At 45.6% G+C, this 20,642-nt stretch overlaps 1 protein-coding gene across 2 annotated transcripts in view; it reads right to left on the bottom strand.

The window, feature by feature from the left end:
* Positions 1 to 20,642, bottom strand: part of LOC147890895 (receptor homology region, transmembrane domain- and RING domain-containing protein 1-like) — a 44,060-nt gene that overhangs the window by 8,021 nt on the left and 15,397 nt on the right. For both annotated transcript variants that reach the window (XM_087389943.1, XM_087389942.1), the window contains exons 2-3: positions 3,910 to 4,137; positions 1,632 to 2,027 (exon numbers count right to left, since the gene is read on the bottom strand). In XM_087389943.1, the coding sequence (XP_087246069.1) occupies positions 1,632 to 2,027; positions 3,910 to 4,137 (624 nt within the window). The remainder of the gene's footprint in view (positions 1 to 1,631; positions 2,028 to 3,909; positions 4,138 to 20,642) is intronic.

Here is a 20,642-nt window from a genome sequence, read left to right as displayed (position 1 = left end):
TCACCCTAAGTAGCAACCCCAACGGTCAGCACAGTGAAATACAGCCAATGGAAAAACATACATTTCCAAGGGTAGAATTAAATAAGTTCCTACATAGGGGGTATCAGTTTGATCTCTGTCTACCACAATACATAAGACATATGTGCAAACTATGGATGCGCTTACATGTAAAAGAAACGATCTGTTCTTTTAGCACACCCTATCATGATGTCATAGCAGGGAAGCAGGTGACTCAATGTAATGGATCAGGTAATTTAATGTTTCTTTTCCACATATTACCTATAAGGTCTTCTAGTCTTTTCTTCATTTGGAAGCAGCACCATCTAAATGCCATGCTTGCCTTTAATAATGCACTCAAAAAATCAGAATCTCAAATGGGTAGTTATATATCTAGATGAATCCAGGAACATGCCCAAATTCATCCTCTAAAAACACAATATATTGTAGTTTCAATCTCATGGTAGTCACTCATAGGGTTAAAAACCATAAACCCCATCACGCATAGCAAGGATTAGCTACTATGACATCCCCAATAATGTCATCAGTGCCCAACAGTGGGTGTCGACCATAGTATAAACATATGCTCTCACACATACAAATCCACACCCACATACTTGAGCATCCATTTATACAAGTTTTTGTCGGCACTCCAGAGGTGAAGGGAAGACTCAGCCATGACAAAGGCTAGCACTAGAGGAGAAGGCTAATCAAAAAGTAGTCCAAAATCTCAAATGGGTAGTTATGTCTATATCTAGATGAATCCAAGAACATGCCCAAACTCATCTTCAATAGTGCAGTTTCAATCTCATGATAGTCACCCATAAGATTGAAAACCATAAACTACATCATGCATCACATACAAGTCCACACACCCACACATACTTGAGCATCCATTTAGACAAAGGTCTTTGTATTGAGTTTCTGTTGGCACTCCGGAGGTGAAGGGCAGACTCAGCCATGGCAAAGGCTAGCACAAAAGGAGAAGGCTAATCAAGAAGCAGTCCACGTCCTCTTCATTCAAGCTACAACTGCTTGTGAAGACTATACGAATTCATTTTATTCTCTCCCACATGACAATCTAGCTGATATGGCATTGCACCACTATTGCACTAGAAAGAATTTATCGCAATATCAGCAAGCCGCAACATGGGCAAAATTTTCACAAGGTGACATTTGCATGTCCACTAGTACGGCTGAAGCATATATCTAGATAAAAACCAGGAACATGCCCAAAGTCATCCTCTAAAAACATAACACATAGTGCAGTTTCAATCTCATGATAGTCTCTCATTAGGCTGAAAACCATAAACTCCATCACGCATAGCAGGGACTAGCTACTATGACACCCCCACTGACTCATCAGCGCCCAACAGTGGGTGGAAGACAGATGAAGGGAAATGGAAGGGCGGGTGCTATTTCCCTTCTTGCCTGCCCTTAATGCTGGTTTACTTTTCTTTCATTCCGAAAGATAGTGATGGTAGCAAGAATTTTGCGCTCATCAACAAGTGCCAACAAAAAACATATCCTGATTTGCTAGTTAACTCAAAACCAAAATTGAAACTCATTTTCTTCGAAAATGGGTGTCCAAAACTCAACCAGGTGCTTACAATTAAAACCAAGTTGCAACTCACCATGATTGCATGGCAATATTCGAAGTTTCTCTCCATTAGCATATTCTTCAAGGCAAATAGCACAGCTCTCCGGATTTGCATTGTCCTTAATGGTAAAGATGGTGGTTGGGAGAGCTTTAACCTCGCCAATGCTCAGGCTCAGAGCTTCACGTGGCTGACGCCGTGAGCCAGTCTGTCGGAGACGCTGCCTTCGAACAAAGAAGAATGTTGATAATACAGCCGAAACAGCAAGCAGTGAGATGAACGATACTGCCATCACTGACCATGCAGTATTCTCAAATGCAGGGAGCAGATACAATCTGGCATTCTTGTCTCCGACATACTGTAATAAAATATCACCAGCCTCCTTCGAAACAAAGACTGCAGGTATCTCAATTCCGAATCCAGTTCCAGACACTGAAACCACAACAAAGCATATTAAAAAGGAAGCCTCCTTGATGTTATGTTGTTACTCGTGCATTTCTTACACTTAAACAAAGCAAGAAAAGCACTCTTTCCAAACCAACATTCTTTAAAAATCAATGTCATGTCTCAGCATTGAAGCTTCTCTTTTAAGAACCCACGAGCATTGCCCAAATCTCTCTCTCTCTCTCTCTCTCTCTCTCTCTCTCTCTCTCTCTGTGAAAGAAAAACTACTTGTAATCTGACCTCAATGAAGGTGGATCAATAAAAACAACAAGAACATGTGCCTTTCCAAACAAGGTCGAAAATGGTTGCACAAATACAAGAGCAGATAAAGACCAAAGGAACACAATCTTTGGTGGAGGTTGCAAGAAAGGGGTTAAGCCAGCCTCATACAGGAAAATATATCTACCATAAAGGACGATGCAGGCCCATGCAATATCAAAAGCAAGAATTTATTACAATCTCAAATCTACGAGTATTCATGGAGAGCTTACGATGTAACTGGTCTTGCCAAGTATACTAAGAGACTCTAGACCTTACGGCTTTCTCTTCTTCATCTTGGAATGTTCACAAAGACAGTAAACGGAGCGAAGTCAATGCACCCAAGTAAGCGTAAGGACCTACAGGCAGAATGCATTCAACATCCAGAGTGTAAAAACGATTGCTCCCCACATAGTTGATTTACTCAATAAAGAAGCCACAATATACGTTCCCCCCTCTTGATAAGAAATATGATTTCACCCCTCCACAAAATAGGTGACCCCAAACAGACTCTTCTAATTCAACAATCCAGTCAGTCTTGCAAATGTGAACGGATGAGATATCATAGTTAAATTGATAGACCTCTACAAGAGCTTGACAATTATATATACAAACCATGGGTGAGTTCCCAACTTTGCAAATAAGTACAATTTTTGTGCGTTCTTGACCAGACAAAATGCCAAAAACTGAAACGATTAAGGCTCCTCCATTCCTCCATCAATTATAACAGTAAAAAAGTACGAAAAAGTATGGTGTGACTCAGCAAACTCCAGTAATATTGCATAAATAACAGTTCCATTGTCATCTCTCAGAAGTCTCCCTCTCTTCATATCCTCACTGTGTTCCTCAAATGGGTATTTGCTGAGTTAATCTATGGATACTAAATTAACTTCGACACTCCATAAAAGCAGATGCCACTCCGTTACCAGCAGCTTAGCCAATGACTGGTTCATAGAGTGTTTTGAGGCACATCTGCAAGAATTGACTCACCCCTGCTGTTCATGGAACAAAGTACCTATTTGTTGAGTTCCTCTCAATCACACATCAATTCTTCTCTTCGACATGGCCAAATCATCATCTCTCTATGCACACGCACACACACACACAAATATATATATATATATGTACACACACAGACACATATTTATATACACGCGTGCGCACGCACGCACACTAGACAGGCAAGACGTCCAGTTTAACCTGCTGATGGTCACCCACAAGGTTTAAAAACATAAACTCCTCATGTATACATCCACAGCAGCTAAAATTGACCACTTTTGAAAGACCAAGCCATGTTCAGAGATATAAAATGTTAAAGAAAAGACTTTGCCCATTCCATAAAAGCCTTTGAAGACCAAGCCATGTTCAGAGATATTCAATGTCAAAGGAAAGACTTTGCCCATTCGATAAAAGAAAAAGAAAGGCCTTTTTAGCTGATTCAAGAGGACTTCCGCACACCCTTAACCCTAGGAAGAAACAGAACCAGTCTTTTGAGATCAAACAAACATTGATATTTATCAGAACACATGAAAAAAAATCCCCACATATTTCACTATTACACAGAATATGAACAAGACGAGTGCAATATCATGGTGAGATATGCCGAGCTTACTTGTGACCAAGTCATGACCAGCCTCATTATTGTAAACAATTACAGCCTCATAACCTGCAGCTTGGGCATATTGCACCTTTGTAACAAAGTTGCAATCTCCACGCTCTACAAGGAGAAAAGCAGGCAGAGCTGTTTGTTTGGTATCAACCACTTGTAGAGGTTCACAAGCATTTGCTGGATTTGCTGCAAACAGAAATCCCACAATACCAGCCCCTGGGACTCTGCGAGCTGCCAAAGAACAGAAAATACATTGCTCAAGATGCAGATAAAGATAAATATAATGAGTGCCCCTATACATATCCAACAATCACCAATGGTATAAAACGAAATTATTGACATAATTCTAATCATTTACTGCTTGAAAGAAAGAAGAGGGGGCGAAAACATAATGTCATAAACCATGACATTCTCCAAAACATCTTCAGGCCACTATTACTCTTGTAAGAGCACGCTGGTACTGCCAGGTTTTTTCAGAACATAAGAGGCTGGTACATACTCCTGTGAATTCTATCTAGGGCTTGTGTATTACCTACTTGCCTTTATCGTGATGGACCTGAGACTCCTGAATAAACAAGCTTAGAAGCTTTATGCTCATGAGTAGGATTCTATGACTATTTTTCCCTAAGATACATTAACATTTTACATTCTTAAACTCTTTAAGCTACTCCTGTCAAGTCTGTGAATGGGGGGATGTTGCATAAAGGAGGAAACAGATCAATGAGTAAACAATGGGACTATGCATGTCCTGATCAACATGCTAAAAAGCCACAAATGTTCATAAAACACATAGAAGCTACAACAAGTGGAGAAATTTAAGAAAGTTAAAATTTTCAAGAAGAGTTCGACAGCATGATTTTTTATTTTATTTTTTGCAAGAAGAAGTAAATTCTATTCAAACCATACAACCAGCTTCCAATAGGAACCGTCAATGAAAATAAAGAAAAGAGCTGGTTGCCAGCTACAATAACAACCATCCGTTTCCAGATCTCACGGCTCGTCGCCTATAGAAAGTCTGAAACAGGAGCTAGCAGCCATGCTGGTGGTCTATATGCCCAACGAATACCCCTCGCAGAAAGGGTGTAGAAAACTCCTGCCGGCCCTGTCTAGCAGAAACGCTCCCGTCTCTCGACAGTTGCTCTCGAGCCTGGAGTACCATGCTCCTGTTGGGGTAAAGGCACATTGCCAACCCTTCATTAAAAGATAGGACACCTATGATTGTCTTAAGATAGTCATAGGGTAAACCTAATCCTAATAAAACATAAGTGAGTTTGTGGTGTGGCTCATCATTCTTCACACCCGCACTAGAGTGTCACTCTCTCTCACTCTCACTCTCTTACTCTCTTCCACTTCTCTCCCCCGTACAACTGGTATCAGAGCCTACCTTAGCTTCCCTTGCCCCCCTAGTCTCCTCTCCCTAGCCTACCGTACGGACGTACGGACAGAGCCGTACGGACGTACGTCGTCCGTACGGTTGTACGGACGGATCTGGCGCAGGACTACACACAGTACGGGTACGGGCGCAGCAAATCAGGGCTGCGCGGCGTGCGCGACGAGAAGGCGGCGTGCGCGGAGTGAAGGGGGCCTGCGCGGCGTTCTTTCGCAGCCTCCTAGGGCGGCGCATTTCGCAGGTCAGCTCCTAAGGCGGCGCATTTCGTAGGGCTGCAGGTTTTTTTTTATCGCGGGCGCGGGCGTCGTCAGTCTGCAGCTGTACAGCAGCTGCTGTACGCTGCATAGCTGCTGTGCGCAGCTAGTTGTACGACAGTTGTACGGACTGTCCGTACAGTCGTACGGACTGCCGTACAACTGTGTACGGGCGTCTTCTTCACCTGCAGGTTCAATTTTTTTTTGCTGCAAGATTCGAATTTTTTTGGGGGAAGTGTGCCTGCTACAGGCACCGACAGTACACAGGTACTCTGCAGGGACAGAAGTACAGCAGGTACTTTGCAGGTACTGAAAAGTACAGCAAACATTTTTTGTTGGAAGAGGAATAGTGCTGAAGCACTCTGTTTTGTGCATGTGCGCGCAGTACATGAAGCATTTCTGATACATTCCTGAAGCATTTCAGCTGTATACTGTGCATTTGTTGAGGTACAGCAGGTACTCTCGTGTCACTCACGCTTGAGGTGACTTGTGCCACAGTGGTGGTGTTTGCGCAGTTACTTGTCTTTCAGGAAGGTCAGATGCTTGTTTTGCAGAAGCTTCTATGCATTTACTGAGTGCAATTCTCAGTTTTGGGTGACCATTTCAAAGGGCTTTTGCCTGGATGTGTTTGCAGTATATGCCTTGAGGCAGTGTGTAGCCAGGGAGCACACATTTGCTTTATTTCCGCAGTGCATTTGGTGACATTTGTTGCAGGTCACATTCCTTTGTACGCACTTTGAAAATCTCAGTTGAGCCACGCTTGGTCAGGGCGCATCGAGTTTACTCGGTCCCTAACTGCCCATCGTTGACAGTGCTCAAAAGATTTTCTACTTGGTGATTGTACTTTGTGATTTGTGTTGTTACTGAGTACACAGGGGCAGTCTATGCATTGCACATTGTCAGGTACAAGTGTCAGAGAGATTTCATATTGCATGCTACCTCAGTGTTGAGGTGTTCTCCACTTGATTCAGGTGTCAGATCAAGGGGCTTTTGCCCAGACTTTGTTTGATAGCACTTCGGTTACCGACAGAGATCTTCAGATGCATTTTCTCCCCTTGGTATAAGGGTGATTGCTTGGGATTTATCCCATTTACTGTTGCAGGTTTTGTGACAGGCTGAAGGGTCATTTACTGTTTTTGGGGTGTTTGTCAAGTGGTTTCTGCAATTTAACTCAGTGCAATACCTCATCTGAGGTGGGAGAAGTGATCAGTACAGTCAGTACAGCAGTGTTTACAGCAGTGTTAGTGGTTTTGTCAGATGATTGTGCACTGTTAAGCACTTGTTGAGCAGCAGCAGCAGTCTGAAATTACTGTTTTTATGCCTCTCTGAGCTCAGAACAGTTTGTCAGAAGGTACAGTATTTGCAGGGACATTTACTGTTTTGCTGCAGATTTTACTGACAGTAAAAACAGCACCATTGAGAGTGCTTCTGGCTCTTGAATAGAGCAGGTTTTTTCTGAGAAATCAGAATTTTTATTCAGTCTTTTTACTTCCAGGGAGTCAGGTACTTTCCTCATCTGATATGGCATCAGGAGGAGGTGATTCTTCAATTCTGAACATAAAGAAACTGGAAGGAGCACACAACTATGCATTATGGGCAGAACAGTGCTTGAATGTACTTCTGTTAAAGAAGATTGCTAAGCCCATAAGAGTGAAGGGTGTCAAGCCATCTGATATGGCAGCTGATGACTGGGAAGAGCTTGATTTGTCCGCGAGGGCAGCTATCATGCTCACTATTTCAGACACTCTTGTGTTCAATGTACAGGCTGAAAAGACCTCTTATGGTCTATGGCAAAGACTAGAAGAATTGTATGCCCAAAAGAGCTCAGCCAGTAAGGTTTATTGGCTGAAGAAGTTGGTCGATCTTCGCATGAAGGAAGGTACAGCTATGACCTCACACTTGAGTGAGTTCAATGCTATCTTTACACAGCTGATTGCACAGGGGTTGAACCTTGATGAGGAGTTCAAGGCTACTTTCTTGCTGTGTACCCTCCCTGAGAGTTGGGACACTTTCAAGACCACCCTGTCAAACTCGAATGCCACTCTTATTTATGCTGATGTAGAGAGCTCTCTCCTTATGGAGGAGATGAGCAGGAAGAATAATGCGGGCAGCAAGTCTTCAAATGCTTTGCAGGTACAGGACAGAGGCAGGACTCAGCAGAAGGGGAGATCTGCTAGTAAGTCCAAATCCCGCAGTCAGTCCCGTGGCAAAAAGGACATTGAATGCTTTTATTGTGGCAAGAAGGGACATGTGAAGTCGAAGTGCTTCAAGTTCATACGGGATCAGAAAGCCAAGAAGGCTGAAACAAAGGATGCAGGAAATGCAAACAAAGGCAAAGGCAAGGCCAAGGCAGATGACTTGGATGCAGTGAATGTTGCAGCAGAGGACAGTGACAGTGACATACATGATGTTTTATGCTCTTCTGCTGTAATAGTACATGCTTTGGTTATTGATGGCCATGACATGCACACCTGGCTCTTGGATTCAGGTGCCTCTTTTCATGTTACTCCTCATAGGGAGTGGTTTACTTCCTACACAGGTACTCATGGAGTTGTTCATCTTGGGAACAACTATGCATGTCAGATTACAGGGATTGGCAGTATACAGATAGTATTTCCTGATGGGCAGTCATTTATGCTTGATGGTGTTCGCCATGTGCCGCAAATCAAGAAAAATCTGATTAGCACTGGCTTATTAGATGACAGTGGTTACCACACCACATTTGGGGACTCCAAATGGGTGATTACTGATGGCCAGACTGTAGTGGCTGAGGGTTTTAAGAGTGATACCTTGTACCCTCTTTATGTTTCCAGTGTGGGTAATCATGTTGTTGCCATAACCGAGCTGCCAAAGGTTTCATTGTGGCATAGCCGGTTGGGACACATGTCTATTAAAGGAATGCAAGAACTGTCACGTTTGGGTTATCTGCCGCCTCTCTCTTTTTCAGATTTGCCTACTTGTGATCATTGTATTTTTGGCAAGCATTCTGTGACTCCTCATAAGAGGAGAACTCCCCAGAATAGAGCACCACTTGATCTAGTGCACACTGATTTGTGTGAGATGCCACAGTTATCACTAGGGGGTGCAAAATATTTTATTACTTTCATTGATGATGCCACACGTAAGGTGTGGGTCTATTTCTTGAAGCATAAGGGAGATGCCTTAGATGCTTTCAAGAAGTTTGTCGCTCAGGTTGAGAATCGGACAGGTCGTAGGCTGAAATGCCTCAGATCCGATAATGGGGGTGAGTATGTGTCACATGCTTTTGTGCAGTTTTGCCAAGCTAAGGGCATCAAACAGGAACTCACAGCCCCTCATAATGCATCTCAAAATGGTGCAAGTGAGCGGATGAATCGAACTATTCAGGAGAAGGTTCGATGTATGTTGTCTTATGCTGCATTACCCCATGGCTTTTGGGCAGAAGCTGTGCAAACAGCAGTTCACATTATTAACAGGTCACCAAATAAGGCTTTGGAGTTGAAAGTGCCAGAGGAGGAGTGGTCTGGCAAGCCACCCTCATATAAGCACTTACGTGTATTTGGCTGCGAGTGCTTTGCTCATGTACGCAAAGATCTACGCACCAAACTGGATCCAAAGTCTATCAGATGCATCTTTATGGGTTATGGTGACGAAGGTGAAATGGGGTATAGGTTATAGGATCCCGTTAAACGGAAGATTATACGCAGCAATGATGTCATCTTTAAAGAAGATAGTGTACACAAGGAACCCGTGCAACCTGTGGAATACAGGAGGGTTATTTATGATGATGTTGGACAGCAAAGAATGCCCATTTATATGCAGCAGCAGGCTGCTGCAGATCACCCTGTTCAAGAGGGTATACAGGCTGAAAATCAGCCAGATAATTTTGCCAATGATGCACCACTGTATGTGCCAACAGATGGGGCTGTAGAACAGCCAGATATGGTGGTACAGCCACCCGTCATGCATGAAGAACAGGCTGGACAGCAGCCTAATCCGGAACATTTTGTTAGGAGGAGCACCCGTGCACAACGGCCTCCTGCCAGGTTTGTTCCAGGAGCCAATAATGTGGCTGATTTTATCATGCTGACAGATTGTGGTGAGCCTTCCAGCTTCAAGGAAGCTATGGGAAGAATAGAGAAAAAGAAGTGGGAGAAAGCCATGCAGTCAGAAATGGACTCCCTACTTCAGAATGATACATGGGACTTGGTGCAGTTACCTGCAGGCAGAAAGGTTTTGCCATGCAAGTGGGTTTACAAAGTCAAAGTGGATTCAAATGCTTTACCTCGGTATAAGGCCAGATTGGTTGCCAAGGGATTTAAGCAGGAAAAGGGCATTGACTTTGATGAGATTTTTTCCCCTGTAGTCAAGATGACTACTTTGAGAGCAGTGTTAGCTCTTGTTGCTCATGATGACATGGATTTATGTCAGATGGATGTGAAGACAGCTTTTCTTCACGGAGATCTTCATGATGAGATCTATATGAGTCAACCAGAGGGATATGCTGTTAAAGGGAAAGAACAGCTTGTGTGTAAGCTCAAGAGGAGCTTGTATGGACTCAAGCAGGCGCCAAGGGAATGGTACAAGAAGTTTGATGCCTTCATGCAGTCCCAAGGGTATCATCGGTGTGAGACCGATCATTGCTTGTACACCAAACGGGCAAAGGATGGCAGTTTGATGCTACTCATTCTATATGTGGATGTTCTTTTCATGTTACTCCTCATAGGGAGTGGTTTACTTCCTACACAGGTACTCATGGAGTTGTTCATCTTGGGAACAACTATGCATGTCAGATTGCAGGGATTGGCAGTATACAGATAGTATTTCCTGATGGACGCACTCTTTTGGTTGTGTGCTCCTCAGTGAGCTTCAGTGACTTTTGTAGTGCATGTTCCTTGGACAGTACCATCCCGCAGATGCGTGCTCTCCTATTGGCTGTAGGTATGCACTAAGAACTGCTCCAAGAGGTAACAGCTGCTTTCAGTTTGAACTTGTTAGCCTGCAGTGTTCTGCTTTTCACGCCTCAGATGATCTGCAGGCAGGACTGAATGTTGCGTGGCATTCCTTGCTGCTCCAGACTGCTGGGCATTCTTTGGACCACTGACTATGGATGTTGACCTTCTTGCTAGTCTCCAGGACAGCCTATTGTGGATCAAAATGACAAGGGCTTGCCAGTAAATCTCAGCTTGAGATTAGTGCTTTGAAGAAACAACTGCATAAGTCTTTTGACATGAAAGACTTGGGTGATGCAAATCATATTCTTGGCATGCGTATTACTCGTGACAGGTCCAAGGGACTTTTGTTTCTGTCACAGAAAGAGTACATTGACAAAGTACTGCAGAGGTTTAAAATGGAGGGAGGGAAGTCCATTAGTACCCCGTTGCCTCCACATTTAAAACTCAGCAGTAAGGACAGCCCCAGATCAGATGATGATAAGGCTGAAATGGCCAAGGTTCCGTATGCATCTGCAGTTGGATCTTTGATGTATGCCATGGTTGTCACTCGTTCGGATATTGCTTTTGCGGTGGGAGTCATCAGCAGGTATATGGCAAATCCAGGCAAGCGGCATTGGGAAGCAGTGAAAGGTGTCTTGAGGTATCTCAAGGGTACCAAAGACTTGTGCATATGCTATGGTAGGCAGGATGCATTGGTGCATGGTTTTACAGATTCAGACTATGCAGGGAATGCGGATAACCGGAAGTCTACTACCAGTTATATTTTCACATTTGCAGGAGGTGCTATATCATGGGTGTCTCGGTTGCAGAAATGCGTTGCACTGTCAACCACAGAAGCTGAATATGTTGCAGCCACTGAGGCTTGCAAGGAAGCAATATGGCTTACTCGGCTGGTGGGAGATTTGGGCATTACAGGAGATATGCCAGTTTTGCATTGTGATAGTCAGAGTGCTATCATGTTGGCAAAGAATCCGGTCTTTCATCAGAAGACCAAGCACATAGAAGTGAAATATCATTTCATCAGGGAGGTACTGGAAGACAAGCGACTTGAGCTTGTGAAAGTACATACTGATGATAATCCTGCAGATTTGCTCACTAAGAGCTTGCCTACAGAGCGGTTTGCACATTGCCGCCACATCATGGGATTAGGATGAGACCATTCTTATTTTATGGTCTTGTATACAGTAACTGTATATTGCTGTAATTTTTATTCTTTTCTCCCCTTTAGGCACATTGGCCTTTAGGTGGGAGGTTGTTGGGGTAAAGGCACATTGCCAACCCTTCATTAAAAGATAGGACACCTATGACTGTCTTAAGATAGTCATAGGGTAAACCTAATCCTAATAAAACATAAGTGAGTTTGTGGTGTGGCTCATCATTCTTCACACCCGCACTAGAGTGTCACTCTCTCTCACTCTCACTCTCTTACTCTCTTCCACTTCTCTCCCCCGTACAACTCCCACATGGTGCACAATGTGAAGATGCAATCCTGCCAAATGGCTACTAGAGTAGCCGTCAGAGGGATCGATTGGCCCCCCATCACCCTGCTACATCTGGCCACCCATACGTTCCAGGCGAAGATGCTAGAGACGGTCTCCCAAACACCATCCTTCGGGAGAGCTGGTGGGCATGAGCGGGTGGGCTGAACTGCATCATGGATCTCAATCCGGGAAACCTACTATCCATGTATCCTGTAAGCCGGCATGACAGGGTCGATCGCTAAGGCGTGGCCTCCCTCCGTGAGCCAAGCCACCATCCCCCACGTGAAACCCCTGCTCATCCTTTGCATGCTAGCAACAATCCTGAGGGCCACCGACCAAATCCGTTGTGCGAGGCAGAGCCCCAAAGACGGTGCGGGATGGTCTCCAAAACTCCATCCCCACAACCAGTGCATCTGCCATCAATCTGCATCTGCTCTAGCTAGGGGCCGATGGGCAGAGACCCATGCGCCAACAGCCAAAAGAAGCAAGAGATCTTTTACAGGCGCAAACTCGTCCAGAGATGGGGCCGAAATTGGCCTATGACCTCTCGCGGGACATCCTGCTCAAGCCAGTGGCGCTCCCTCTAAGGGGACCATGTTGCTGCCTCCAACCGTAGATGATGCCCGATGCGAGTGGTATACGAGAAGGAGACCTCCTCTATCCGGTTCGAGTGCCCTATGCGGGCGGGCCAAACCCACTCCCCCTCCCAAATCCAAAGGCGCCAAACCACTCCCTCTGGGGTCGATAAGATGATGGAGGGATCGATGTACCAAGTCCTGCCCAAGCGACCCACAATCCTGGCCCTCTGCCACTCCAGGTCCTGTAGGTCCACCTCTGTCTCCTCCAACTCCGACTCGTCCTGCAATGAGCCTGCTGGTCCCACCCGATAGAAACGAGATTGGGGGGAACCAAGAGACTCTCGAAAAAAAACGGATCCAGAGCGGTGCCCCTGTTCCGCAAGAACTATCCTGACCAGCAATGAGGGGTCTAGGGCCTCCGGAGTCCCTCCCACCAAGAGTCTGGGATTGCCTCCTTGATCTCCTGCATCCTGATACCTACTCTCGGAGGTAGGAGAGGGCATGTCTACAGGCCTCTGTCTCTCTAGGAAGTCGTCTCCATGTCCCAAGGATCTTGCCGGTCCCCTGTCCCACTGTGCCCATCCGATATGAGTTCGTTGCCCCAGCATGCGTGTAAACTGACTTCTCTATTCTCGCTTCTACTTACTGATCACGGGAGTAGCACCATGTCTATCCACCCAGCCAATTCTACCAAGGCTACCCAGCTTGGGAGAGAGAGAGAGAGCTGTATCAATATCACGTAAAAATCCCGATTCTTCATTCTCACTCAAGCCTTGACAGACCCCAATTCCCTAGATAGATCTAGATGCCACATGTCATCCATATAGGGCCTTTCTAATGCAACATTTCACCCCTCTCTTGGGATGCATTTAATTCCTTGCCCCTAGGCACATTCTTTGCACTAGGCCCCTGGTCTCAGATCTATCTAGTCTGGTGCTATCAGCCCTCACCTAGGACCTTGACATTAATCCCTCACGATCATTTACATAAAGCGCAAACACATATATTACAAAGATAGATCCTATAAGGGAAATGTCGACTGATTCTTCCAAGGTCATGCTACCTCGGCTAGAGCGTAACATTCCTTCCCTCTTCAGACATCAGCGTCCTCGATGATAAAGTCTGGGAACACTCTCCGCAACTGATATACGGATTCCCAGGTAGCTTCGGATAGAGGCTGACCATGCCATGCAACCAACACCGTGGGTATCTTCCGATTTCGTATTTGCATTGTTCCTCGGTCCAGGATTCTTGTTGGTTTGCGCCTTGCAATATCCTCTATCTCCTGAAACAAAACCACACCTTCGATTAGTGAGTCACCAGTATGTAAAAATTTCTTTAAACGTGAAACATGAAAAACCGGGTGCACCTTACACCCCTGTGGCAATTCTAATTTATAGGCTACACTGCCTATTCTCTTTAGAATTAACCACGGCCCACAGTATCGAGGTGATAACTTAGCACACTCTCCTGAAGTCAACGACTTCGAGTGCGAAGGAATTCTGAGAAAAACTTTTTCTCCTTCTTCAAATACTCTTATAGACCGATTTTCATCCGCATACACCTTGGCTCTATCCATAGCCTGGCGGATATTAGCTCTCGCAAGTGCTAGCATCTCCCGCATCTGAACTACAAAGTTCGCGGCACTAGGCACTTTCTGAGGTACTCCAACTATAGTTGGATTGGCTGGTCTATAACCATAGTTCAGCTCAAACGGACTGAACCCAGTAGATGAATGTTTCCTATCATTGTAGGCAAACTCCAACAATGGCAACCACTTGTCCCATGTATGTTGCCTCAATGACACATATGCTCTCAGCATATCCTCTAAAGTCTGGTTGACTCTCTCCGTCTGACCATCCGTCTCAGGATGATCCCCACTACTCATTCCCAACTCAGTCCTTAGTGTCTCAAATACCGCAGTCCAAAAGTGACCGGTAAACCTGACATCTCTGTCTGACACTATGGATCTAGGCAATCCATGCAGACGAAAAATATGTCTAATAAACAAATCCGCTACTTGCGGGGCACTAACAGACTCTCTAGTCGGAATGAAGTGAGCCATCTTGGTTAGACGATCAACCACCACAAGGATAGAATTATATCCTCCTTGTGTTGCAGGTAACCCTACAATAAAGTCCATGGAAATGCTCTCCCACTTACTTAGTGGTATTTCCAAGGGCTGTAAAAGTCCGGGTGGCTTCACCCGCTCGGCCTTACTTACTTGACACGAGAAACACCGTGTCACATATTCATGAATATGCTTTTTCATCTTTGGCCAAAAGAAATCTCGCTTCACGAGATCATATGTCTTCTCGACACCTGGATGTCCCGCACACGGGCTATCATGGCATTGTCGAATGACTCTCTGCCTGAGATCATTCTGACCAGGTACTACAACCTTGCCATTTCTAACTAGCATACCATCCCTTATGGTATATCTTGCATAAGTTTGGCCTTTTCTGGATGCCAGGTCATCCTTTTCACTTTCCCCGGGTTTTAACACATGAGCCTTAGGCCATAAGCTCTGGACAAACTCGTCCACCTTCTGAGTTTCTCTGATCTCGGTCATTAGAGCACTCTCTAATACCGTGAAACTCAGGTTGTGCATAATGCGAGACAACGCATCAGCTATCTTATTGTCTTTTCCTCTTCGGTACCGAATCGTTAGATTAAACTCCTGCATGAGCTCTGCCCACCTAGCTTGGCGGCCCCTCAAGTCAGGCTGTTTACAGAAATGTTTCAGAGTATCATGATCCACATCCACATAAAACTCTGAACCATACAGATAATGCCTCCATGTTTTCAAAGCATGGATAACAGCGTACAACTCCAATTCATGAGTTGGCCAATTCCTTTGAGAGGGAGAAAGCTTCTTGCTTTCAAAGGCTACTGGCCTTCCCTCTTGAAGGAGGACTGCTCCTACCGCAATGCCACTTGCATCGGTTTCTAGGAACAACGGTTTCTGGGGATCAACTATTTTTAACACCGGTCCTGAGACCACAGCTTGTTTTATGGTGTTAAAACTTTCTTGTTGATTCTGTCCCCAAATAAAAGGTACTTTATCTGAGGTCAGATCAGTCAATGGCGATACTATTCCGGAATATCCTTTGATATGCCTTCTATAAAACTGGACAAATCCCAAGAATGATCGCAACGCGGTCAGACTCTGAGGGATTGGCCAAGTCAGTATCGCAGCCACTTTCTTCGGATCCATTTCTACCCCCTGTGGAGTAATTATGAATCCTAAGTACTCAAGCCTAACCATACACAGTATAGTTTTCTTTTTATTCACGTAAAGACTGGCTTTCCTCAAAGTACTGAACACTATCCTTAAGTGTTCATAATGCTCAGTAACACTTTTACTGAATATCAAGATATCGTCAATAAAATGTACTACGAACTTTCCGATATACGGACGTAGTAAATCATTCATAAGCATGACGAAGGTCGCTGGAGCATTGGTAAGTCCGAAGGGCATTACCAAAAACTCATAATGACCAAACCTGCTTCTAAAAGCGGTTTTATGCACATCCTCGGCTCTAATCCGGATCTGATGATAGCCGCACTTAAGATCTATCTTGCTGAAAATCACGGCTCCATGTAATGCATCTAGCAAATCATCAATCCGAGCCATCGGATACCTGTGCTTAACAGTGATATTATTTAATGCTCTGTAATCTATACAGAGGCGAAACGTATCATCCTTTTTCCTCTTTAATATCACTGGTGAAGCAAAAGGTGAGAAACTTGGTTGAATCTGCCCCAACTTGAGGTATTCTTCCAGTTGCCTACGCACCTCCGCTTCTTCAGTAAAACTCATTCTATAGGGAGGTCTATTTACAGGTTCTGCCCCCGGGATCAGTTCAATCTTATGCTGAACTTTCCGCTCTGGAGGTAACCCATAAGGTAGTTCATCCCTAAAGCATTCAGAGAACTCCTCTGTTATAAGATTAGCCAGCTTGGCCATCTCATCACTTTGCGTAACATCAGTGCTAGTCGAAGAATCATTCACCGACTCTACCGATGCGGTGCAAAGGTACAAAAACTCCACTTGAGCCTTCTTGATTTCCATCACGGAAACCAACGGTCCCTGAGGTATATCTTTTTCACCTCGCAAGACATAAAGCACATCATTCATCTTGAATTGATATACGTGCTTTTTCCAATCAATGGCTGGATTCTTCCTAGAATGCCACGCCATTCCCAGGGCTATATCCGCATGAGCAAGCTTGGTCATTTCAAAATCACGCTTCTCAGTATAGTCCTGAATCCGAAGCTCCAACTGGGTAACCCTTTGGTCCCATACTTCAGTTGGACTTCCATCTGCCATCCTGACTGTATACGCATAGTCAGATGGACTTGTCTTTAGTTTCAGCCTCTTCACGAGCTTGGAGTTAATCACATTGTGAGTTGACGCTGAGTCAAACAACACAATGACATCATGACTGGCCACTTGCCCTTTCATCTTGATCAACTCCGTATCATTGAAGGCTGTATACCCCGTTGCTGCGGGCTTAGATAGGATGTTATCAGGTGCACTCGTCACTAACTTAGTAACAGACACACATAACAAACAAGGTACTAACCTCTGAGAAGATCCCGCTAGCTGAATCTGCATCTCTTCCGCTCTGGGACTTCCCTGCATCTCCACGTCGCACTCTGAGATCACCATCTCAGCCATCCGACGATCTTTGTTACGTGGACAATCTCTCCACTGATGAGGTTGAAGGCAACCAAAGCATAAGCCTTCCCTCCTCGCTTTTTCCCTTTGTTCCGGGTTCAAGGGAGACTTAGACCAAGCCCGGGCTGCCATTGGAGTTACTTTTCTCTTCACTCCAATGGTGGTACTTGGTTTAGGAGTTTCAGCCGGTCTCGCCTGCTTGGCTTGACCACTCGGCTGCGAACCACTCCCTTTACTAGTCCACTTCTTCTTAAACCCAGATTTCTTCGGATACCCATACTGGGTTCCGACCTGTGCAAACCCACTTGGCTTGCTGCCCTTGGCATCCTCGTAGTTCAAGGCTATAGCTATTGCATCATCTAGCGTGTTCGCGTACTTAGCCCGAACTTCCATTTTTATTCGGTCATTCAATCCAAATATGAAATCTTTCACTTGGATTGATTGAGGCAGGGGTTCGTCAACCTTCATTACACTCTCTCGAAACTTATCAGTGTATTCTGCCACAGATAAATTTCTCTGACGCAGGTTCCTATATTGATCCCAAGCTCGGGATGCCTCGTCAGGAGGTAAGAAGTGTTTCCTGAACTCTCTTTTAAACCCCTCCCAAGTAGTGGATGCTATGCCATCCTTTTGTTGTTTAATCCACCACCGATCCGCTGCCTCACTAAACATGTGGGTGGCCTCGCGGATCTTTTTGATGTCATTTCTGATCTCACAAATGGCGAACGCCTCGTCCCATTTGTGTAGCCAGGTCTCAATGACATCGGAGCTACGGTCGTTCATCCGACCAGAATACTTTTCCGGTCTGTAATTGGCAATAATAGGCACTTTAGCCTTCCTAGGCTCGACCGTATGGACACTAGACTCCGGTTCCATTAGAGCCTTTCCCTTCTCCTCTCGAGAAGGTCTGGCAGACATACTATGTATCGCTCTCCTAAGCTCGGACTGCCCTGCATTGGCTTGTAATTGCTGCGCTAACAACTGTTGCAAGGCATCTTCCAGCAATGCAATTCTGCCAGATAAAGTGTGAGCTACTGGGCGCGATCCCTGCTGGGTCGGCCGGACTCCTGATTCACCAGGGTCCCTCCTGGAAGCCCCTTCTTCTGCTTCCATTTAGTTCAGTAGGCGTTTTGTTTTGGGGTTTTTTTTTTTTTTTTTAAAAGACCCCTAGAACACTGTAATCACAAGCTGACACAATTCAGGGTACTGACACTCTGAACACAATTCCCTATACTAGGGAATTCCTGCAATCCCTTATGCACACTGACTAGGCATTTGATACATGCATAACCCAAATAGCGCTTTTCCCTATACTAAGGAATTTTCTGCAAACTGACTCTGATCGGAGCACACATGCATACACACAAGTATAGTAACCGCAAACTCCTCTATACTAAAACAACAAACTGTATAACCAAACTGAAATTTTATAGTGAAGGAAAATTCGATGCTCCCTGGAAGCTCCACGCAATCCGAGTCCCCAAAGACTGTAGCCTCCACGTATGATCTGCTTGCACTGATATAACCTTCTTTTTTTTTTTTTCTGTTTGGAATGTGTCGCAGCCTGAGAGAAACCTGCGTGATCTTTGACGAAACTAATCGGTTATCTATCAACCTACCATCTACCTTGGCTAGCCTTACACTCAATCTGGGTTCCCAAGGTTTGCTGGATCGTCACAGCTACGAGCAGATTGCTGGTGTCGCAGATTGCTGCACCCACGCGTGCCACCGAAGCAGACCCCGGCTAGCCAGCATCACTGCGTCACTTCGAGGACCTTGGCGATTTCCCACTGTCCGTCGTCAATCGTATGCACGTATGGAACCTTCGTTCAATTAATCCAGCGCCCACGGTGCGTAGGTCAATCGTCCGTCAACGCCTGTCGTCGCTGTCCTACGGTACCTCCAACTCCAACCACGAGTAATCAACACCCCTCTCTTACGGGAGCGCCATCCAACACGGACCACATCGACCCTTCGTTGCGGAGGCTCTTTGCGATCAGTGCGTCACCTACGCCAACTGTCGCAGCAGAACGTCCATCGAAGAAGCCCGTCACATATAGCCTTTTTTCACCGCCAACGATCGTCGACAGGCCTTCCTACGGCCCCTGCTCCGTCACCACGCTTCAGCCCGTTAAGTTGCGCTGCCCACAGGTCTTACACTCCATACCTTACGCTCTGATACCAAACTATAAACTGACTTCTCTATTCTCGCTTCTACTTACTGATCACGGGAGTAGCACCATGTCTATCCACCCAGCCAATTCTACCAAGGCTACCCAGCTTGGGAGAGAGAGAGAGAGCTGTATCAATATCACGTAAAAATCCCGATTCTTCATTCTCACTCAAGCCTTGACAGACCCCAATTCCCTAGATAGATCTAGATGCCACATGTCATCCATATAGGGCCTTTCTAATGCAACATTTCACCCCTCTCTTGGGATGCATTTAATTCCTTGCCCCTAGGCACATTCTTTGCACTAGGCCCCTGGTCTCAGATCTATCTAGTCTGGTGCTATCAGCCCTCACCTAGGACCTTGACATTAATCCCTCACGATCATTTACATAAAGCGCAAACACATATATTACAAAGATAGATCCTATAAGGGAAATGTCGACTGATTCTTCCAAGGTCATGCTACCTCGGCTAGAGCGTAACAATGCGCCCCTCCAAGTCTCTGAGATCTGGGTGCCAGATGAGAGACTGCATCTCAAACTCCTCTCTGCAAGACCGCCTAGCCCGTATGAGTCCTCCTGCCAATCTCTGCCACACTCTGTAGAGACTCCACATCAACGGAGAGCCCCTCCCTGTCAACAGAGCCTCAAGGAAGCTCCACCTATAGGATTGCTGCCACTGTCCCCATGTGCGAGGTGTGTTCCCAAGAAGCCCCTGTTGGAGTAGGAGCTTCCAGGGTTCCGCAGCCTCTCACAACCAGCTTGCCAAGAGGGCTCTGCTCTACATCTCTGGGTTGATAATGCCAAGTCCTCTGCGTCTATGGCAAGATCACTGTCTACCAAGTCACCCTGGCTCTAGTGTTGCGTGCGCCATCTAATCCCGACTAGAGGAAGTTCCATACCAGGCACCGTAGCTGCCCCATGCAGCCCCGATGAAAACACCAACACAAGGTGATGTACCAGGCTGTGGCTAAGAGTACCTGGTTCACCACTGGTGCACGTCTTGCAAGCAAGAGTTTGGCACAGCTCCAGTATAAGAGCTTCCGCCTGACACTCTCTAGGACCGGGCTGAACTGTTGCTCTGCCGAAATGTCAATGCCTACCTGGCAGCCCAAGTAACGCGTTGTCTCTCCTCTCGAGATCCAAAGAAAGCCAAAATCAGCTCCCCAACCTCGAACCTCCTAAGTGTCCTCCAAGCCTATCAAGAGACCAACGGATTTGGCCAAATTTATGCGAGCTGCGG

This window comes from Dipteris shenzhenensis, chromosome 18 (assembly GCF_047967505.1).
Source record: "Dipteris shenzhenensis isolate YYH24624 ecotype China chromosome 18, Dip_SZ_1.0, whole genome shotgun sequence".
NCBI lineage: Eukaryota > Viridiplantae > Streptophyta > Polypodiopsida > Gleicheniales > Dipteridaceae > Dipteris > Dipteris shenzhenensis.
The sequence above is the reverse complement of the archived record's forward strand: the minus strand, read 5'-3'. Positions and strand labels throughout refer to the sequence as shown.